At 48.5% G+C, this 20,682-nt stretch overlaps 4 protein-coding genes across 4 annotated transcripts; 3 read left to right on the forward strand and 1 right to left on the reverse strand.

Moving 5' to 3' along the window:
- Positions 1 to 2,646: 2,646 nt before the first annotated feature.
- BKA55DRAFT_696390 (uncharacterized protein) lies at positions 2,647 to 5,293 on the forward strand (the record flags this gene model as incomplete). Its single annotated transcript, XM_046200257.1, has 2 exons — positions 2,647 to 3,620; positions 3,685 to 5,293. 2 exons carry the CDS (start codon positions 2,647 to 2,649, stop codon positions 5,291 to 5,293), a joined length of 2,583 nt encoding a protein of 860 aa, XP_046043095.1.
- Positions 5,294 to 9,232: 3,939 nt separating this feature from the next.
- BKA55DRAFT_582878 (von Willebrand factor type A domain-containing protein) lies at positions 9,233 to 12,691 on the reverse strand. The gene has a single exon (XM_046194147.1). The coding sequence runs from the start codon at positions 12,392 to 12,394 to the stop codon at positions 9,308 to 9,310; it is 3,087 nt and encodes a 1,028-aa protein (XP_046043096.1). The 5' UTR covers positions 12,395 to 12,691; the 3' UTR covers positions 9,233 to 9,307.
- Positions 12,692 to 14,985: 2,294 nt separating this feature from the next.
- Positions 14,986 to 15,255, forward strand: BKA55DRAFT_468560 (uncharacterized protein; the record flags this gene model as incomplete). The annotated part of the gene is made up of 1 exon (XM_046186127.1): positions 14,986 to 15,255. A coding segment is annotated over one exon (270 nt), but the record flags the coding sequence as incomplete, so codon positions are not given.
- Positions 15,256 to 17,091: 1,836 nt separating this feature from the next.
- On the forward strand, positions 17,092 to 19,327 carry BKA55DRAFT_582884 (uncharacterized protein). Its single transcript, XM_046194148.1, has one exon. The coding sequence runs from the start codon at positions 17,149 to 17,151 to the stop codon at positions 18,934 to 18,936; it is 1,788 nt and encodes a 595-aa protein (XP_046043098.1). The 5' UTR covers positions 17,092 to 17,148; the 3' UTR covers positions 18,937 to 19,327.
- The last annotated feature ends 1,355 nt before the right edge of the window (positions 19,328 to 20,682 follow it).

Consider the following 20,682-nt stretch of genomic DNA (forward strand, 5'->3'; position numbering starts at 1 on the left):
CAATGCTTGACATTGGGATGCAGGGCGCGGCTGATGAAGGTGAGGTCGATGCATGAAGCCGTAGAATGGTCATCACTCTTGCCCCTGGTGCAAGTGATAGTACCCTGCTTGGTCAAGAGTACCATCTTCGCCTTTGTCATCATCTCATGCTCGAGTACCTTGGCAGCCGGAGTGTGATTGCTCCATTTAAACAGAGGGCCACCCCATGTCAGGCGATGAAGATTGAAGTCGCCGACGACGATGTCACGTCCAGTGGCTGTTGTTCGTTCAACCAAAAGCTCGACATCGATATGCCTCTTTAGCTGACCGTCCTTTGCTGGCTGGTTCACATTGTAGACAGAGTGGATGGCAACCTCCCCATCTTGAGTCTGGAGATAAAGTGTCGCCGCCATATCTTGGTTGGGACCATCGTGATAGACGACATGCCAATACTCTCTGGGAATTGAGCGATGGATGAAAAAGAAGACACGGCTAAATTCTACAGGAGCTGGTTGCTCCTGTTCCGGAACCTGCGATGAGTTCTTGTCCTTGTTGACATTGCCCTTCCGTCGACTGGGATCATCGGGGTTGTCTGTTTGCAGGAGAGGTCTGGCTGGATTCATATCGAGTCGATAGCCCGGAGGATTTCGCCAGATGGTTCTCGGGGACGGATCGCAGCCGCATATGATGTCGGCAGAGCCACCGTTTCGGCCCTGTTGCTCATACGCCATGAAGACCTGCGTGCGACGCCATGAGGTGGCGAAGTTGGCTTGATCAATGATCAGGCTATCAAGTCTCGGAACGCATCGCTCCCTCTCGGCTCTGCGCTTCTTTCGCCGAGCCTGTCGACGCCCCATGTTCTGTTAGTAACTAGACTAGGAGGTGAAGCCAGGGGGGCAAGCGACTGCAAGGGCTGCTGCGAGACAGAGAGTGATGCGAATGAGATGCAACAGGGCTTGACTGACAGCCCATCGGTCTGACCACCGATGAGCTGTCAGGCAATGGTTACTGTTGTTGACCAGTAGAGAGAGAGAGTGTGTGTGTGTGATGAAATGTTAGCAAGAAAAAGAGTCTGAATGAGTGGAGGTTTCAAGATGGAAAAAGAAAGGTGTTGAAGAGACGGTATTCGCGTTGTGATGCAATTTTCCGACTTGTTTGCATTGTTATCAAGAACACGTTTCAATGAAGGAATGAATGAATGAATGAATGAATGAATGATTGATTGATTGATTGATTGATTGATTGATTGAAGGAATGAATAAAGTCGTCGATGGCGACTTATTTATCAATTTTCGTCACCTTGCGCACCTAAGGTACTTTGGTAAACAAACCCAACGCCAAAGGTACAAAGTTATCCAACGTAACGTCAAATGCGATAATTTGTCAGCAGCGGCGGAGTGTTGAGAGATCCGAGCGGCTAAACATTGCTGTATTATCGTATGATTGAGAAGCAGACATCTCAAGGCAGGAAATTACAGGGCGAGGATGAATGTTTGTTCATTATCGCTCCCAGGGCATGAGCCGCCCGAGCGAGCAATGGCTACTGAAACCTTCCACTAAACCAAGCTACTGGGGGATGGGAGTGCTTCGCCTGCACGGCTGAGGCAGGGCACCCAACTTGGCTAGTTCGGTTTTTTAAGGGCGCCTCGTAGCGCTGTGGCGGGAATTGTTATCCCATGCATGCAGACTACGCGGAGTGCCGGACTCGCGGCAGTTCATGCCGTTTCACAAAAGCGACATTAGCGGCGAGAGGCCTTGTTGGACTTTTGACCCCTGAGCTAGCAGGGCCAGTGATTCGACGTGATAGCTGCTTCAGGAAAGTCTCAATCTCCGCTACTCGTATGGGTACTTGTTCTTTACTAGTCGACGTAGTCAAGATGAATAGTATCGAGTCTATTCGCGTCTCTCAACAAATTTGCCTTGGAAGCATCGGTTACGATATTGTGATCAGCTAGCACATACGTAGGCCTCGTCTGGACCGAAGCCTGATCAAGAGAATTGCAACCTGAGACCCTTAGGCGTTTGCTGAACCCTTGAGTCCTGCTTATCGCTTACCAACCCAAAGGGGCAACTTGGACATATTCCCCTTGATCCCCGAATACATGCCCATCCTGGCCTACAAACGGAAACTAGGTAGGCTGTGTTGCAATATTCATCGTAAGCTATCATCCAGATGTAGTGTTCCGTGCCGTTCCGCGTGACCCGTTCATTTGTTTCCTCGACAACTTTGGGATCTTTTGCCTCGTGTCGTTCTTGAGCTGTTCTACTTCGTGCAAACGTGTATCAAGAGTTGCATGAGCGGTATTAGCTCGCCATCTGAGGGGTATGGTGCTAGCTGCCCAGCCCGACGGGGCTATGGCTGGCGAAGACGGCATGTGGAGACACTCTTGCACAGAGGTGACGGAGCAATAGGAACATGGAGTCATCTTAGAGTGATTGAAACCTTGTAGAGGGACCAGGGCAACAGCGCCGGGCATTCTCCTGTCCCTGGGCTGTCATAGACTTCACAACAGACAAAACCAGGGCTCAGCACTTCTGCTGTCGTTACAGGTATAAATTACGGCTTCATAGCGTTGATTGGTTACTATCTCTTCATGGCCATCACTTCCAATTTCCTTCCCATATCACTCATCTTCATATCGTCAAAACGCCTCATCCATCGTCATCATGCCTTCCCACGGTAATCGAAACAAACGTCAAAGGGATGAAAGTCACACTCCCGAACGCCCACCTATGGATGAGCTTGTGTACTGGATCTGGGAAACACTCAAGGACACGGCTAAACGCGTTGCTAATATCGAGAACGAAGTACGAGCTACAAATCGTGCAACGACGGGTAAATCGCTGCAAAAGATCTCAAACCGTTTATCCAAACTCGAGTCCGATATTAACAGATTCGACTGCCCGCATCAAGATATGATGGAGACTTTTGAGCGCTTCCGTCAAAAACTGGCCAGCATTCAAGAGGAAGTTGCGGGCTCCAACTCCCAACCAGGACATGTTCCAGGATCTGACGGTACACTTCTTGCTTACCTTAAAGACCTTGGCACACAGATGAGTGGCATCACTGATCGCATGGGCAACGTCGAGGATAGTTTGCTGAAGCTTGAGGACCGACTATTCGGACGGTTCGATGAGTCCGTTAATAACGAAGCTGGCTACGTTATGATCAAATTGCCCGATGAGTCGGAGTACCGTCAAAAGCTGAAGAAGTATTTCATGATCGACCTCACACAGATGGTCCAAGCCCAGGGCGGACCTTGGAGCAAAGTCGATACAGTCAAGTTACAAGATTCTCGGGAAAAAGGCAAGTTCAATCACATGATCATATCGTTCTCCGACTGGGAGACTGCAGAGCACATTCGGAAATACTTTGCGAATCTGAACGATTTGTTTGAGCTTGAACATAGCTGCTCCTGCCTTCCTTTCATCCACCATCTGCACATAGCCGACCTCGCCGCTCATCAAAAGATGGGGTACGACTATAACATGCAGAAGTTTCTCGACGAAGAACTCCGTGAACCTGGTGTCAAGGCAAAAGTTGCCTTTCAGCGGGTCATCCTACAAACCCCGAGTTTTGATACGGCGAGGAGACTTGTATTGACAGGTGTCATGGTGTACAGCCATAATTACAAGGTCGTGTAAGTAACCATCTACCTCAGGTATCAAACGTTCTCAACACACAGACTGACAGAAATGATGAAGGCCTTTCTGTGCTCAGGGAACCCCGCTATTTTGCAACAACTGTTGCAAGCCCAGTCACTTCAGAAGCGATTGCAACGCCAAGGAAGCGCGGTGTGGCCTTTGTGCAGAGGCACATGAGTCATTCACTTGCAAAATTCAGAAGAACTTCAAGTGCTGTAACTGTGACGGAAACCACAAGGCGTGGGATCCACAGTGCAAAGATAAAAACTCAAAAGCAGAGCATAGGAAGTCCGCGTTTTACCGACAGAAGATTCCTCATTGGGCGCAAGACCTTGAATCGACAAGGTCCTTCAACAAGGCTGCCAGAGAGAAGGGGAAGACGAAAAACTCGACCCAGGGCTTTTCGAGTGTCCCTTCGTCACAGGAATCCGCGAAGAAACCAGTCGGCAGACCACGAAAGGAGTCAGAGCCCAATCCGGCGGGCCAATCCATGATCACCTCATTCATGGAACGGAAGGATGGCCAGGGATCGCAGAACAAGGAAGACGTACCAGATGTAATGGAGATAACAACGCCACCCGATGACTTGGACATGAATGACATGGGCGGTGCTTCTTCTCAACCCGGCTCTGCAAGCGATCATGGCTCGTCCAACTCCAACAGGCCCAGCTCTTCCCACGACAATATCTACGATTACGGTACGCTCTTCGACTCAAACATGTCGATCACCAGCGGTCATGAGGATACTAAGCAGCAGAGACCTGGGTCACGATCGAGTGAGTCTAGCAACAACCATCGCTTCGACGACAGTAGCACGGAGGAGGCAGACGGCAACAAGAAAAAGAATAAGAAGGGTAAGAATGGCCAGAACAAGAACAATCGCGACAATGGTAAGGGGAAAGAGAACGCTACCGCTGAGCCCAAGGCTTCCACTCAGCAACAGAAGAAGGACAGCACCACTCCATCTCGCTCTCAGAAGTCGCCCAACACGGCCGCCAGAACCCCTACAGGTAAAGGAAAAGCAGCGGCGGTGGAGAGGGAGGAGGCTCGTACAAGGTCACCCTCTGACGACGTGACTCGAAATCAGAGCAGCAACAGGGATAGTAGAGTAAAGAAGGACAAGGGTAATGGCAACGGTAGCAGCAATAGAGGCAGGAGCAGCACCCGGAGTAACACCAACACCAACGCCAACGCCAGCAGGAGCACCAACAAGAGCACCAACAGAGCCAGCAGCAGGAGGACCAACGCCAAAAACGACAGTGACAGCGACAGCGACAGCAGGACCGGCAATAACGGCCACGCAAAGGGCGACGGGAGGGACAAGGCCGCCAACGACAAGACTAAAAAGTTTCAGCAAGCCGGAACCTCTCGTCATGGCAATGGCACCAAGAGCACTCCCAAGGCCAAGGCCTCTACCCGCAATGCTTCTGTTGACAACACTCCTCTCGCTGCTCTTAGGTCCAACTCTGCCTCTAGAACTCCTGTCGGTACCCCTTCCAACGCTCTTGTCACGACTACACCTACCCCCAGCACCCTGCCCTCGACCATGCGCGCTGGTCACCATCGGTCTGCTTCTGGTCGCGAGAAGGGTGGACCATCTCCCAGACCGCAAGGCTACAAGAAGAGGAAGTTGTCTCAGGGCTCAGCAAAGAGTAAGGGCAAGGATTGATTGGATGGAAGAAGACCAGCTGTCTCTGTAGGATCTGCGGATGCGTCTGTTTTGTTTCTTTCCGAGTTGAACTTTGTACTTTACCTCTCCTACACCTTTTTCGCTCACATGTTCTCTTTCCTTGGTTGTTATCACGTTTGTCTTTAGAGAATTTAATAACGATATTTGGACTATATTTTCTTGTGCATTACCTTGTAGTTGGTTTTTTTTCTACTCGATGTGACTTTTCTTTTTCGTAGCGGATCTTTCCTGGTGTACCATGAGAATATACGTGGTTACTAGATCAGCGTCTTGTCAACTCGCCGTGCCTTGGCAGTACATTGTCATGAAGCCTGTGTCTTGTATACTGATTGCCACACTCCTGATCATGTAAACTTCATGATGAGTTATTCACTGATCGAAGTAACTTGAATGTATGCACGCAAACATAGACTACCTAGATTAAACTTAAATATGTGATGGCATTGATTGTATTAATGAAGTATATGAGTTTATTATACGATGATATTAATTCATAGAATATTTCATATTTTTATCTCCAGGGTGAAGTAATAAATTAATATACCTGGCGTTTTTAATACTTAAAGATAAAGTCGTATTTGGAATAAGAATATATATATCTTAATTGCTATTTTCTCTTATATGTAATATTACATACTAAGTCGTGTTATGACTTATGGCTTTGTCCTCACGTTATTATGTTTTCGGTGGACGTTATACTATTAGCATCAGTATTACCAGAAATACAAACGACTAAAAATCTATTTGGCTTATTATAAGCTGTCGTCTTTTATAATAAACATATAAGAGGCAATCTTGATCATGAACGACGCGTCTCACTGGACTAGAGTACAAATTCCATAAAAGCCAGCAGACTATAAGCAGAGTTGAGCTTAGCATCAGGTGTTCGACTTTAACAGGCCAGGTCTTATATCCAGAACAACAAATGATGAGAGAGCAGAAACAGAGCAAGAATAGAAAGCAAAATGTCGGGGGGGCATCGCCAGCGCGAAAAGTTGAGAATCCCTGGAAAACCACCAAGAACCCCTTTCTCAACATTACGAGAGCTCATTTCCGTGTCAAAACGGCTTACGATGCCAACCGTATTGTGACAGTTGTGGCAAGCATTCCAGGGTAAGAGGTCTAAGCTTCGTTAGTGGGGTCAGATGGATGTCTGTGGCAACAGACATAAAGGGACGGACTCCCCTGAGGACTTTAGTTTTTCATGCTTCTTTATATATATAATTTTTACTCTTTTTCCTTCGTATTTGATACTATTGAACTGATCGTTTAATTCTCTATCTTATGACAAAGACCCTGTCTCAATTGAACCTAACTGGCAGTCTACACTTAGCTTGCAGTTGAGAAGTGTTGGAAGATATCGTCTTGTGCAGTCTTTTCTTTGTTGTTGCTCTTCACCTTCAAAGTATCAGCCTCGTCACTAGATCAGTGTTACAAGGTGCAACTTGCGGGCTGCGGGCTTAAGAGTAAGTGTCATGTCCAGGATTGATGATATTATCGCCATGCACGGTTGCGTCCTATGCCTTACCTGGCGTCTTTGTGCTCGGCCGTTAGCGAGGCCGTGATGATGCCTGGGGGTTTACAAAAATAACGTTACCCCGACCGTGCACTGCGGATCCCGCACTCGGTTGCGGGGAGCCGAAGCGCACAGGCGTCTCAACAACCCGCGCTAGCCGCGATATGACACAAAATATTGGTCTAGATTCCAAAACCCCTGCTGTTGCTCAAGTCTATACGCATTGCGCACAGATTGATGGAAATGATATCAAGCCATGTAATGTGGATGTCCTCGTTGCCGAATCTTAATAAATGGGTCATGGTCTGATAGATAAACAGGCATACTCGGTCCACCAATGGGATGAAACTTGTTTGTTATATCAGGAAGTTGTCGGATAAGACTAGTGAGATGGTTCAGCTGCAGGGACGGCATGGTCAGGCTAATACAATATAACCTTCACGGCATTAGCATTATTATCGCGTATGCCGCTAACCCCACAAAAGAGGAAACTTTGCTTTGTCGCCGAGACGGGTCGTATTCAGCCAGGAACACCGGCTCATCTAGCATCATTTATGCAGAGTCGGAGATTATAACGGGAGAACGAGGAATGGGTAAAATCACAAGATAAGCCACGCGTTACGCGTCAGCTCCAAGCCGGCACATACGGCAGCACAGTTAACAGTCACAAAGGCCGTTTCCGTAGTAATCCCATCACCGGTTAGATCCCGATACTTCGCCTTGTTCCATCTTGCTTCCGTCCGCCAACTACAAGGCCGTGTAGGAACGAGAATCATGCCTAAGTTCTATGCAATTGCTAGAGGCTTCAAGGCTGGTATTGCGCATGATGACAAGACTCGCAAAATACTGACAGACGCTTACAAGGGCAACAGGAGTAAGTTTTTACGACAATAGCTAAGCCTCTCTAACGCGCGCGAATAGACAAGTCTTTCAAGGCACGAGCGGATGCTGAAGAGTGGCTTGATAGAGAGCTAGGTGTCGAAAATGTTGCTTGGTCGGATATTGACGAGGATGATGCAAAGGCTGCCAAGCATGCTGCCGACACGGAAAGGGCTGCGCGGAACGCCGAAGCCGCTGCTGCTAGCCAAGCTGCAGCTGTTTATAGAGCAGAGGAGAGAAGAAGGGCCATCGCAGAAGCTACCTTGAGGGGTAAAAAGGCTGTTGCGGCATCGGCTCCCGATCGATTTTCTCAACCTGCGTCCTCATCCTATTCATCGTTGACGTTTTTGACCGGACCAGGATCTCTGGCTGCATTCAGGGCTGAGCTCTTGAAAGCCTTTGGCGACGTATGCGACAGGTTTGGCCTCGGGAACGCGCCAACGAGTACCAAGCTACAACTTCCAGCCCCAGAGCCCTCGGCAGCTTTGAGGAGAGCGGGAACTGTCAACACTTTGCCTTCGAGCCCACAAGATCCGCGACCTCGCGTCAATGAATCCGTCTTCGATCGTAAGTATCAGGCTCCTGGATCTCGAGGTGCCATCAGCAAGGTAGCTTCGCATGCCCCAACTCAAGATCCTGGACCTCCTACGGCATCTTTATTAAAGGCCGAAGACATTCGAAACGGTCGCTCTGCCCCGAGACATTCATCTGTCCAGCCTGTGGATTCGCCACACGACAAACGGGGCTCGAAGAAATCATCTTCCCGAGCCACTAATCAACCTGCCCCGACGGCTTTATTTCACAAGTCTGCCTTTTCTGACCATGAGACAAGCTCTAATCCGTTCTCTTCCGATTCCGAAGCTTCTAAAAAGTCTCCTCCAAGGAGTCAACGCTCCCGAAAGGTCTCGCAAGTGACTTCTAAGGCTGCCGCCGATAGGTCAAGCTCAAAATCTGCGAATTGGAGGTTTCAGGAACCGAGTCCAGCCTTTTCTGATCTCGTCTCAAACACAACGCCAAGCAGGCATAAACAGAGTACTTATTGCTTTTATAAGTTATTAATACTCTTTAAGTCTTCTTAAACTTTTTACAGAGCCAGAATACTCATAATTGAGGTCTATAAGCGATACAGACCTCCCATTGGAAGTTGCTTACCCTGTGTGAGCTCCGCCCGTTTCAAAGGTCCGTTCATAACTCATCGCTGGTTAATGCAGACCTGGCATATACAAGAAGACCGCAATTTTCGATGCGTAAAACATATCATGAACTATCAACTACTTAAATGATGCGGATTTGTGCTTTGTCAATTGACCTTGCGGGCTTATTGAGGTCTTCGAGCGACAGTGAAAGGTAACTTCACAGATAGAGAACAGGATACAATACTTGGTGACCCAGCTCTATCCAAGTTAGTTATAAGTCGAGCAGCATCTGCTAGCTAGAGATAGGTCAATACCAACCAGTGTGTTTAGAAACAGGGCATCTCTTCTAGGTAGAGTTACAGAGCCACAACGAAACAGGAATGAATGCACAATAAGATGGTGATTTTATATTGACTAACTACCTTAAACACTTTGTCTAAGATAAAACCGTGGAGAAACTAGTTAAAAGAACTTCTCGAGGATGCTGAATAGTTCAGAAACACCATCCTCCCCAATATTCTCCTCCAACCATCCCTCTGCCTTCTCAACCAACATTTCCCAAGTATCCAGTTCCTCTTGCAGCTTGTTCTTGAAGAACAATACGGCACAGGCTGTAGCGAGAACATCGTCCTTCTCCGAATGGCCTTTGACTGAAGATGGGAGTGCCAACTTGGAAACCTGGTCAGAGGTCACGCCGAGAACACGCTCGAGATCGGAACTCCATGACCAGCTACCTGCAAAGGACTGGAGAGTAGTCAAAGCTTGCAATGGCTCCATATCGCTGATGGCATTTTTCTTGGGAGCTTCAGGAACAGAGGATGCAGGCATGGCAGAAAAGGCAGAAAAGGCAGCTGGCGCAGGAGCAGGAGGTCCGTCGTCAAACAATGCAAATCCCATGTCTTCACCAGACTCTTCCGCTTCTAGTCCAGCGTCAAGCGGCATCGCTGCAGCCTCAGCCATCTCTTGCTGATACTCAATGAGAAGATCTTCATCAACGCTAGCCGCAGGAGGTGCAAGCGATGTGGCTTGAACACTTGGTCGTGCAGGTGCAGAAGGAGGAGGCGGAGGAGCACTGCCGAACAGACTTCCACTTCTGCCAAATGACCCTCCTGGAGCGGCTCCGAAGAGGCCACCGGATGATCCCGTATGGGATGGGGCGGGACCGTGGGCTTGGGTGTTTGAGTTGCCGAACAGTCCTCCACCAGTGCTGGAAGATCTAGAACTTCCGAAGAGGCCACCGCTTCCAGCCGCTGAAGAAAAGTCTCGATTACGAGTTCCCGCTGTACTTCCGAATGCTGCATTACTCGAGCTCCCAAAGAGTGCTCCACCGCTGGCAGGTGGCTGGTTCGATGATCCAGCATTTAAGTAACTCATGGGAGAAGAGCTGCTACTGCGCGTTAGACCGAAGCGAGTAGCCATCATTTGTGGCACGTTACGTAGCCGAGGCTTGTCAGGTTTAGCTTCTTGGACTTCTCCCCGTTCTGTTTCACTGCCGTTATCCTCAACAGCGACGAATGAGCACCACTTGCCTCCAACTTGATACTTGACACCAAGACGCACAGCCTCGCGCTCGATCATGTCTGAGAAGTGACCATCGTACTTCTCCTTGAGGAATTTGCCGTCGGAGTCCTTGGCATGTTTGAGCCATCCCCGACCTTCTTCAAGTTCCTTGACTTCCTTTCGTGCTGCGAGACGATGAATGATAGAGTCTTTCTCAGTAACTGTGGTTATGGGGATCTCAAGTTCCAGAGGGCCATGGCTGGAGGTACCCCTAAGGATGACAGACTTGGGTTGCTGGGAAGGAGTGTCCTCGGAGAGAAGGACATAGACAGTGGTACGGTTGAAAGGGAAGAGGGGAGGAATAGTGCCAGGTGTCTGAAGATAGCGAGGAAGAGAAACCTCAGGAAGATGGTCGAACTTGTTCTCAACTTCTGGCGCATCAGTCATGTCAGTATCGTCATCGTCGTTCGCAGATGCGTCAAACAAAGAGATAGGCTTCTTTGGTGCCTCAACTTCCTTGATCTTTTCTTCAACCTCGACAGTGTCAATCTTCAGCCCGTCAACGACCTTCTCAACCAACTCAAAGTCATCTTCGGTGGAAGTGTCTGCTTTGTCATACTTGATCTCGAGAGAATAGTCGGAAATGTGAGGAAACAAAGCTCCTCGAAGCATGCGGACTACCTTCTTGTCCATCTTCTCGTCATCAGCGACCGTTTGAGCAAAGCCGTTGCCAGCTCGGGCAATACCCTCGATCAGAGAGGTACTGGCACCTGCTCCGATACCAAGGGAAAAGACTCGTGCAGTACCCTTACTATCAGCAACTTCCTTGTTGATAAGCTGGAAAAGACGATCTTGGTCCCAGATCTCACCGTCAGTGAGCAGGAAGACTTCGAGGTTCATGTCCTTGTAGCGCTTCTGAAAAGTGGCTTCAAAGGGTTGATACATCTCAGTGCCGCCATAATCGCTGTCGAAAGTCTCGACGTGCTGAACAGCCTTGTCGAGTGTCTCTTGGCTGTAGGTCTGTGACCGGTCCCAGAGGAAGCTGAAACGAGAGCCGAAACTACAAATGTTGAACTTGACGCCAACAGGAAGAGACTTTAGAAAGATCTGGAGAGCGGTTTTGAGGCCAGGTATCTGACCACCCATACTTCCACTTCTGTCACAGATGAAAACAATCTCTGGCTTGCCGGCAGGTAATTTGAACTTGGGGACAAGCGTGGTCATAATGGCGCGCTGGTTGGGAATGGTGGGGTGAGTTTCGAGAATAGCGGATGGCTCTCCAAGCTTTGTGGCGACTACTTGGACAACAAAGTCTTGTTCCAAATGAGTAGTGCTCTGTTGGAGAGTAGCAGAAGCTCTCTGGAGGGAGGGGTCCTGGGATTTTGTGGTGGAAGTGGTGCCAATCTCAACTGAAAGAGGGTGAGACGGGGACTGAATAGACTTGATAGCTGAACCGTCTGGCATCTCTGCATCGATGGTGAAAGACATTCCTTCCTTCTGTATAACATTGGACGAGGGGAGGGACTGGGAATCCCCATATCGTGGAACGATTTGTGTCGGGATAGTGAAACGAAGACCATCAACTTGAGCGTCATGCTTGAGCTCTCCAAGGTACGTGATATCGACCTGCACTTTCTCTCCGGCAGGGATATTTCCAATAGTCGTAGTGAAGGTATCAGCTGCTTCGAGGGATTGCTTGAAAAGCCCAGCGGTTTGTCCGCTGGCTTTGGCTTGATTATAGACTTGCTGAGCCTTCTGTCGTTCCTTGACTACGCCTTTGATGACGCGAGAGCCGACGGTGCAGGTGAAGGCGACGACGGATACACCGTCGTAGAGAGGAAATACATAGCGAAGCTCGTCGATGGCTTCGCCACTGGTGTTGACGAAAGTTTGGGTGAGATTGGTGCGAGATGTTGTGGCGAGAATAGTGGTATGAGCCTTGATTTGGACCTGAGGGAGGTATTTAGGCGTGTCATGGATGAAGATGTAGCAGCCACATGGGTGAGTGATCCCATGTCTGCCGATTCGTGAACCGCCAAAGAGTGACATGTTGTTTCTTGTTGTCGGTGATGATGATGACGCGGGGTAAAGGTGCTGTTGATTGGCGCCGTTCAAGACTCAAGGCGACAGCGAGATCAGATAGGAAAGACGAAGTCGTGGTGGTAGTGGAGAAGCAAGCTTGAGGCGCAGCACCGGTAACTTGACCCTACAACTGGAAAAGACGTGATGATGTTGAGATAAGTGATGAAGGAGAGGCACAGTTATATAGAGCCTCTTATATAAGCCCTGGGTGAGTTGTGAGTCAGCCCGAGGATTTGTGCCCTCAATTGACGTCGTTTGCTTAGTTGAAACGTCGATGGCTGCCTTCTCTGCCTATCAATTCTGCCTAAGCACATGATTGGCCGCCATGCGGACTAATCAACTCACACTAAAATCTGATTGGGCGAGCAAGCCACAGTTCTGCTGCCTGCTATGCCGAGTTTCCTCTTTACCTTACCCTTGCTAGTTTTCTAAAATCATGCATTGTTTGTCAGATAACATCTACAGAGTACCTTGCGTCTCAATTGCCAGCTCAGGGTTATTTTTCTGGCGGGAGGGAACCTGCACGGGGGCACAGCCACCGCTGGGGTGCTTTGTGTCGGGTGGATGACAAAGCTGAAGTTCTGCCTTGGCGCAACACTGGCCTTGATTGAGCTACCTCCACTTTCATCATCTTGTGCTGAAATGGGTTCTGTTAGGAGTTCACTGTGCTCAGTAGCCTTGCCTGAGCGACGATTTACCCGCCCCGGCGATATTGTGGATGATGCAATCTAATCCCCTGCCAAAGATTAATGATTAAAGGCGCTCAGTATTCCCTTTCAGTGAATCAGACGCATGTGGCTTGCGTCACTATATAAGCTTCTGTTGCGGCTTACGGGGCAAATTGTACGCACCAGACTATTCTAAATTCCTTTGTCAACAATCTAAGGAAATGCGGCGTGCTACTTGGAGGTAGTCCCTTCAGCCTAACAGCGGTTATGAAGTTTTAGCTGTGCGATAGACGCTGACCTATTAACATCTACCATTCTTGGATAAGTCCGTAGGCCACTTTGACAGTCAAAAAAATCGATCTAGTCCTCGTTGCAAAGGTATAACCGTATTTCTGATGACACATGGTATCTCTGTTACCCAAAGACTGATCATGAGCGTCGTGGCTTGCATCGGACATCTTTGAAGACTTTAGAACTTTGCTTCACAGAACATTGAACATCAGCCCTCCAGATGCTGGCAAGATAGCTGCAAGAGACTTTCCGTGAAGATGCGTACTGGGTGTTATCTGACATCTCTCCCGACCAGTTCCTTAGAGAAGTCGACGCGGCAGTGGAGAGTGATGGCACCACCTATCACAATGTATCAGCTATACTCCGAACAGAGCTCAGATGGTCATCTGGCTACATCAGGAAGGTCAAGAATAAAGCACTTGTTGCAGTGGGGAAAATGCATGAAAGTCCATTAACTAGAGTTTATAAATGTCATGACCGATGTTGGTTTCGTTCTGTGCCTTGGGTGTCTATAAATCGGCTCAGTTATCGCTTCCGCCATTCCACCGCGGTCCACCTGATGCTACTTGGTCTCAATACATCAGGGGAGACTCATGCGAGGCCCAAGTGCTCGGTTCGTTGAAGTGTCAAGGCCTACCCTGCGCTTCGTCGGGCATCTGCCATTCAAACGAATGGCAGCTGTCTGTCCTAAGCTTGGCTCTTAACCTTCCTATCCTTCACCTAGTGTTTCATCATAGCTTATCATCACCAAGGTCGTCGTGTTAGGTCCGAGACCAAGGGCAGGAACCAGCGCAAAAGTCTCAGAAAGACCAAGGCGTCGGGTCGGGTCGATCATGGGGGTGAGAAATAGGCGGTGAATGGCGTATTTCAGCGAGAAAACAGAGCAAACTTCTCTTGTTCATACAGCGTTAAAGAGGGGCTTTACAGGTATCGGGATAACTAACTTCCACCTTCAAAGACCATGTTGAACCGCAGCAATGGCACCGAGATGTGTTACCTGCATGTTCAAATGCATTCTTGGACTTTGTCTTAGAGTGTGACGTTTCGTAGACCCTCCAGTCTTGTATATACAGTAGTGTAAGGGATACAATACAGTCGGGGTTGAGATTGCGCCAGCTATTGGCTGCTGAGCACAGCCAACTCAACGGCCCTGGTGCAAACATCTTGGCCATAAGTGATCATACCAAAGAACTCGCACGGGCGAGGAGTCTCGGCTTCCATTTGGCCATCGATACAGACAGACAGCTTGCCGAGGGTGATAACCCATGCGACAAGAAGAAGACAAGGCACTGGACACAGAAGTCAAGGAAGACGAACAGCCATCCTACAAAGCAGTTACTCTGCCCAGAGTCTTCTCTTGTATTCACAACTTCATCCCACTAGATGCCTGGCGTATCGACTTCCACGAAGACGACAACAAGAGCCTTGCCGCCACACTCGACTTGAGAACGATTTTAGGCGAGATTTCTATTCACAAGGTTCACAACACCAACACCTGCGAGGAGCAAAGATTCACTAGTTCGTCAATCATATGCTTCTGGCCGTCAGGTTATGGTTGGTGACTTCAACCTCCAGGGAAGGCGGCAGGGCAGGATATGATTGGCCATCAAGCGGGCTCGCGAGCAACTCGTTCCTTTTATCACCCGATTATTCAGCGTCTGCTTCGAATTCTCATCCCTCTCTCCCATGTTCCGACTCACTGTTACTGTTGTGCTGCCCAAGGCCGGCAAAGAATCCTATGTCACTCCCAAGAGCTGGCGCCCTAGTGCCCTTCTTCCGAGTTTCGGCAAGCTCTTAAAGAGAATTGCCGCCGGTTACCTCATGGGAATTGCTATTGCATACTCTCTTCTGCCGAGTATACAGTACGGCGCGCCCGGAATGACAACTACTCATGCCGTTCAAGACATCCTGAAGCCTGTCTACGAAGCGTGGTCGGGGAAGCCAAATAGACGAGCAAAAGGATGCTGATGGAGGATGCGGAGAAGGGCTTCCCTCATTGGGATTGACATATCTGCTGCTTATGACAACGTCGACCGACAGAGGCTTCCACAGATCCTTGCCGACTTGGGTTTGCCTGAGTGGTATGTCTGTTACATTTAGTCCTTTCTATCCTAACACCGAACACCCTTCACGTGCGAAGCTTATTTCTGCTTCCCCATCCACCACTAACCTCGCTGCGCGCCCCAGTTGCCCTCTTATGGCCTCAGGTCATGATTGATCGCACTTGTATAGCTAGCTTGTGTTTCTTTGCCAGTCATCCCCTTGAATTGGACGTCTTACTAACTGTCGTATTTAGCCCATCTACAGGTTCACGAGAACCAGGTGCGCCAGCGGTATCAGGCTCATGATCCCGGTGCTGTACGGGCTGTAAGTACTATCAGTTGATACAGCCAGCGACTTGACTAATACTGCTACTTTAGGGTCCTGAACGTGTTGAGGTGCTGATCTGTTGTGCCCGGAGCACGAGCTTGTCTCTGCTTGGCCTCCAAGAACCGTATCTCTCTTTTGAGCCAGGTTCGGACGTGGTTGGGATAGAGAGACGGGAGGCGGAGGATCTTGCACTCGAAGGTGACTAGGCGTAAATCATACTCTGATACCGGAACTTCTTGCAACTAACATAACTCCTCCTTGAGTGAGCAACTGTTTATCTGTCTGATTATTGAGGCTGATTGCTGATACCTGCCTGGCTTCCCTTTGTAGCTTTCCTTTAGCTTGAGGGGTAACGAGCTGGTGGAGCGCTTCTACGATCTCTGCATCGGGAAGCTGCATATCCCGGTCTTAGTCATAGCCACCTCGGGTCGGTTGCAGGCTTAGTCGACGGAGTAGGCACCTTACGCAGCTCTGATTGATGTTTGTCGTGTACTCGTCATGGGTGCCTTCCACCCAGTGGATACCGGTTGCGGGTTGCTCAAGTTCGACATCTTGACTATGATTGAGGTCAGCGCTGTTGATCCAATGGTACGTCAATGCTATATTCCCATCCTTTCAAGGTCGACTGCTAACCTTGTAGAGAAGTAGTCGGGGCGGATGACTTGCAGATAAGTAAGTGGCCCATACTCAAATTTTGCACGATGTCATTCTAACGGTTAAAGCGGAGGCTTGGTTGGTTGCTCGACGATTTCGTGATCGTCGCGACGAGTATGTAAGCGATCAAAGGATATTTGATGGGCCAAAAGCTGATTTATAACTGTACAGCTTCAATGGATTGTGAAAGATTGAAGTTGTGAGGGACTCGCAGACTCGGTCGGTGAGTACATTTACCCTTCTCGCTTTTGCATGACAATCGCTGACAGGCGGATTGGCTTGAAGAGCTTTTTTAAGCTTCAGCTGGTCAGGCGATGTGTTCATCTTGATTAGAGTTGCCTGAGATGCTGCAGCCTGAAGGTAACCTTATTGATTAAGTTTACTGAGTCTTCAGTCTGACTAGAGACTCTATTATTGACATTTTTGTGCTGTTGTTGGAATACCTGGATCTCATTTATTCGTTGTTACTAGGTTAGCTGTGCCCACAAACTTTCGTATGTAGATGGATAGGTGGATAGGTGGATGGGAGAATGAGGGGAAAGGTGGATAGAAAGGACGAATAAAAGAATTCGACCAAGCGACAGCGCATAAACTTTTAGGCGCTGGTGGCTCTGACCCCGCCATCGTAACTTTAACCTCCTATGATTAATGCGGTAGATGTCCTATAAAAACCCCACATCTCCCCACTCAGAACGACGAAACTGGGCTTAGCATAGCGTTTTTGCTTCGACCAGCATCATGTCAACCAACCGAAGTTTCCTCAATTTCCCGTTGGAGCTGCGGTCGCAGATCTATCGCGATTACTTCCAAGTCGACGGCGGATACGTTTACGATGCGAAGTCCGACAAGCTCAAGACAGCGAATAACGAGCCGATCGACCTCTCCCTCATCTACGCGTGCCGTTCCATCGCCAATGAAACCAAGCATCTCCCGTTGTCCCTCAACTCCGTTACCTTCTCGACTCTATATCGCGAAGATTGGCGATGTCTAGCTGGCTGCTTTAATGTTGTTGCTACGTACTATCGCCACTTGGAGTCGGACTTTGTCCTTCATCTAGCCGAGTTCATGACACCTGAAATGCAATCGCAGCTCGCTTCGAAGTACCCCGATTTCACCCACGAACTTGAAACCGCATCGACAGACCATCTACAGCGTTATCCGATTGTTTACGATAATGACACCAACAACCAGGCGGCTGGCGGTGAGGACTCCTTGCGGGGATCTGCCTCCGGAGGAGCTCACTGTCGTGAGATCGGATACTTTCTCAAAAACTGGGTCGATCCAGGCCATCATTACACCGGGTTCTCCAGGATTCATCAGATCCGCGGCCCAGGACATCCTTCACGGATCTGCTCTGCAACTTCCTGTGAGATCAAAAATCCTCTGTCGTACTGTTTGCAACTCATGGCAGAGCAGAAACCGGTCGAGTTTGCTAATCACATTGGTTCAACCTTTCCGCATTGGACTGGAGCAGATCCAGTACAGGAGTTTTTCGATCTACGATTCGATGACTGGGCCGTTCCATCTGAGAGCGAAGTGAAACGTGCTATCAGACTCTTAGGGCTTGGTGATATCTGGAGATTTCCGGATATGTGGTATGCCAAGCCAAGTGACGATCGCGATTATATCGACGACTATGATAGTGACGAAGAGCAGGACGATGCTGACCATGGTGGAGAAAGCGATGAAAACGAAACAATCATTACTTCTCCTGACCATGATCCTGACAACCATGGACGTGCTCCTCAGGGTGTTCGTTGTCGAGAAAAGATCCGATTCTCAGCCGCTGCTAGTGCCATTAGGTTCCTCGAACGGATTCCCAGTCAGCGTACTCTGTTGAAGAAGATTGTATTACACGAAGACTTCAAATCTGTGAACAACCCGGAGACTCATGCTCAGGGTCTAGCCACTTTCGTCAAAGAGAATTCCTCATTGCAGATTGTGCGTCGTGTCAGCATGCTGGATTGCATTTTTGGAGTCGCGGAAGGCCCTCGCGCCGTATCAACCTATCTACACCGCGGTCGGGAAAGACAACAGAAGCTGCACAAAAGGCTATTTTCTTTGAGGATACTCCCATGGCTCAAAGAGGCGATCGCTGTGGAAGAAAGACAAATCCCGGCCGAATCATTTACGGTAGTCCTAGAGGCGGGAGCACACCAGGACTACTGTACGGATCTATTCCAGCGTCTACTCCATCGAGATGTTGCCTGGTGTCGGACACAAGAGGTGTTGACTGCGCGCGGCACACTATCTCTGCGACCGTCAGACCGCTTCCACGATAGGATAGGTGCTCAAGACTTGGAAGCCATTGATCAACTGGTGAACCATACTTCGAAGACTTTGTCTGCTGACTTCAACACCGGCGTTGCATGGGATGTCCAGGCTCTAGTCCAGCAAACCCAACATTTTGACAGGGGCAATTGGCTCATCAGATGGTTCGTTCATGATGGAGTCCGATACGAAAGACTGGTCCTTGATCAGACTTACAAGGACAGGGTGGCTGAAGTTTTCGAGATTGAGATGTGAGATGGCAGCCATATTTTGCAGTAAAATTTAAGCTACAGATTCCAGTGAGACGCTGGACGGAGAAAATTAGGTAGGTCTGTTAGATATTTCTGTAGTGCCATGAAATGTAGTGCGGAAATCCCTCCTCCACGTTGATTAAAATAAATAAACTACAGAGGTAGGTTTTACATTATTTTCATTGGCCCTTATATTCGCCCAAATTGCCTCTTAATAGCGCATTAAGCCTCTCCTATACTAAAACAACAGCGCAGTTGATAAAGCATATAATACAGAGGATAATTCCATCGTCTATCGTGTCATTGATGTCTGCATGAAATTGTTTTGTTATTTCTAGGTATTCCCTAAGATGTCCCCTCCTGATAGGCAGATGTGCCTAGCATATATTCTGAGCATTCGAATGGGAAGCTAATAGGATATATCCTTGATAAACTTATATCAAGGATCATCCAATGCCCCTCAGCATTTAACTCTTGATGCGCACTCAACAGTCCTGGTCTTCAGAGCCTTTGAAAGTTATTCTTCTAATCGGACTTACACCAGGGAGATCCAGTATAGTGTTCAATCTCTGAACATTCCTAATGCGGCTACTCACTATACAAATCAGGAGATTAAAGGTCATGCTACCATCTGAAAGCCCTCTTCAAGAAAGCGTAATTATTCCGATAGCCGACAGAGTTATTCTGTACATCTTTGGTAAGATTGTAACCACCAGCTTTGAGTAGGTATAGGATAATTGACTAGCCATGATTTAGTTATGACAAGACGTTATATGTTGATGCAGGAAAGCTCTATATCATCACGCTGTGCAGGGTTGACGCCATCTGAGTTGCGAATTACCGACTATAAGACCCTGATTCTGACAGGCTGTTATCCTAGGCAAGGCAAATGCCTCTGCCTAGCTTAACTCCGCAGTCTTCTTATTATGCCTCTTCTTACTGGGCTTCTTCTTAAAGCTATCTTCAGTCCCTAAAGAGGTAATTTTCTTCTTAAAAAGGAGGTTTTCTTTAATTTTTATAGAGGGGACTTTATAATAACCCTCTGGAGAGGCCTGCAGCCAGCTTTACCTTTAGTGACCCTTTGGGGACCCTACTGGAGGCCTCCTTAAGCAGAGGGCAACTTACTCTATTGCCTATAGCTCTAGAAACGGCTTCTAATTAGCTGCTGACCTCACTGAGGCTCAGTCCCTTATAAATGGCCCCACTTTAAAGAGGAAGGACCCTGCAGGTTTTCAACACATAGGATTGGCTAATGGCTAAAGATTATTTACCCTCTAACTAATAGCCAAGGAGCTTTTCTATTAATGCATTTATAACTAGGCATCTATTAAAGATGTAAATCCAGAAGGTGCCTTTTTCACATCATTCTTAAGTCAACTTCTATGCCCGGATTTGCCTAATCAAGGTATTAGAGCCAAAGATGTACATGGAAAGAGCAATGCTTTGCTATATAGATGGAAAGCTGCTGTCCTTGAAGTAAGACAGAAGCATTAATCACGAAACATGGAAAGATATCATAACGTGCAGCACGTCTTGCGTCTTGATTACACATTTACGCATGAACTATTGTATTGCTTCACAGGGCTAGGTATCTGACCCTCAACATTTCCCAACTTCACAGTTCTCTGAAGCAGCGCGGAATCAATAATGCAACATCATATAGATACTAGCGTTGTTATGTATTTCGACAACGCCCAGCCATCCAATGTTTCCCTCGTAGGTTGGGAGGTCGCTCCGATTTAGAACTCAT

The sequence above is a fragment of the Fusarium redolens genome (genome assembly GCF_020744475.1).
Source record: "Fusarium redolens strain MPI-CAGE-AT-0023 chromosome Unknown BKA55scaffold_22, whole genome shotgun sequence".
NCBI classification, from domain to species: Eukaryota; Fungi; Ascomycota; class Sordariomycetes; order Hypocreales; family Nectriaceae; genus Fusarium; species Fusarium redolens.

What these genes read in the sequence shown, in the direction of transcription:
- BKA55DRAFT_582884 (XM_046194148.1), top strand. Translation starts at nt 17,149, where the DNA reads ATGTCAACCAACCGAAGTTTCCTCAATTTCCCGTTGGAGCTGCGGTCG.
- BKA55DRAFT_582878 (XM_046194147.1), bottom strand. Translation starts at nt 12,394, where the DNA reads ATGTCACTCTTTGGCGGTTCACGAATCGGCAGACATGGGATCACTCAC.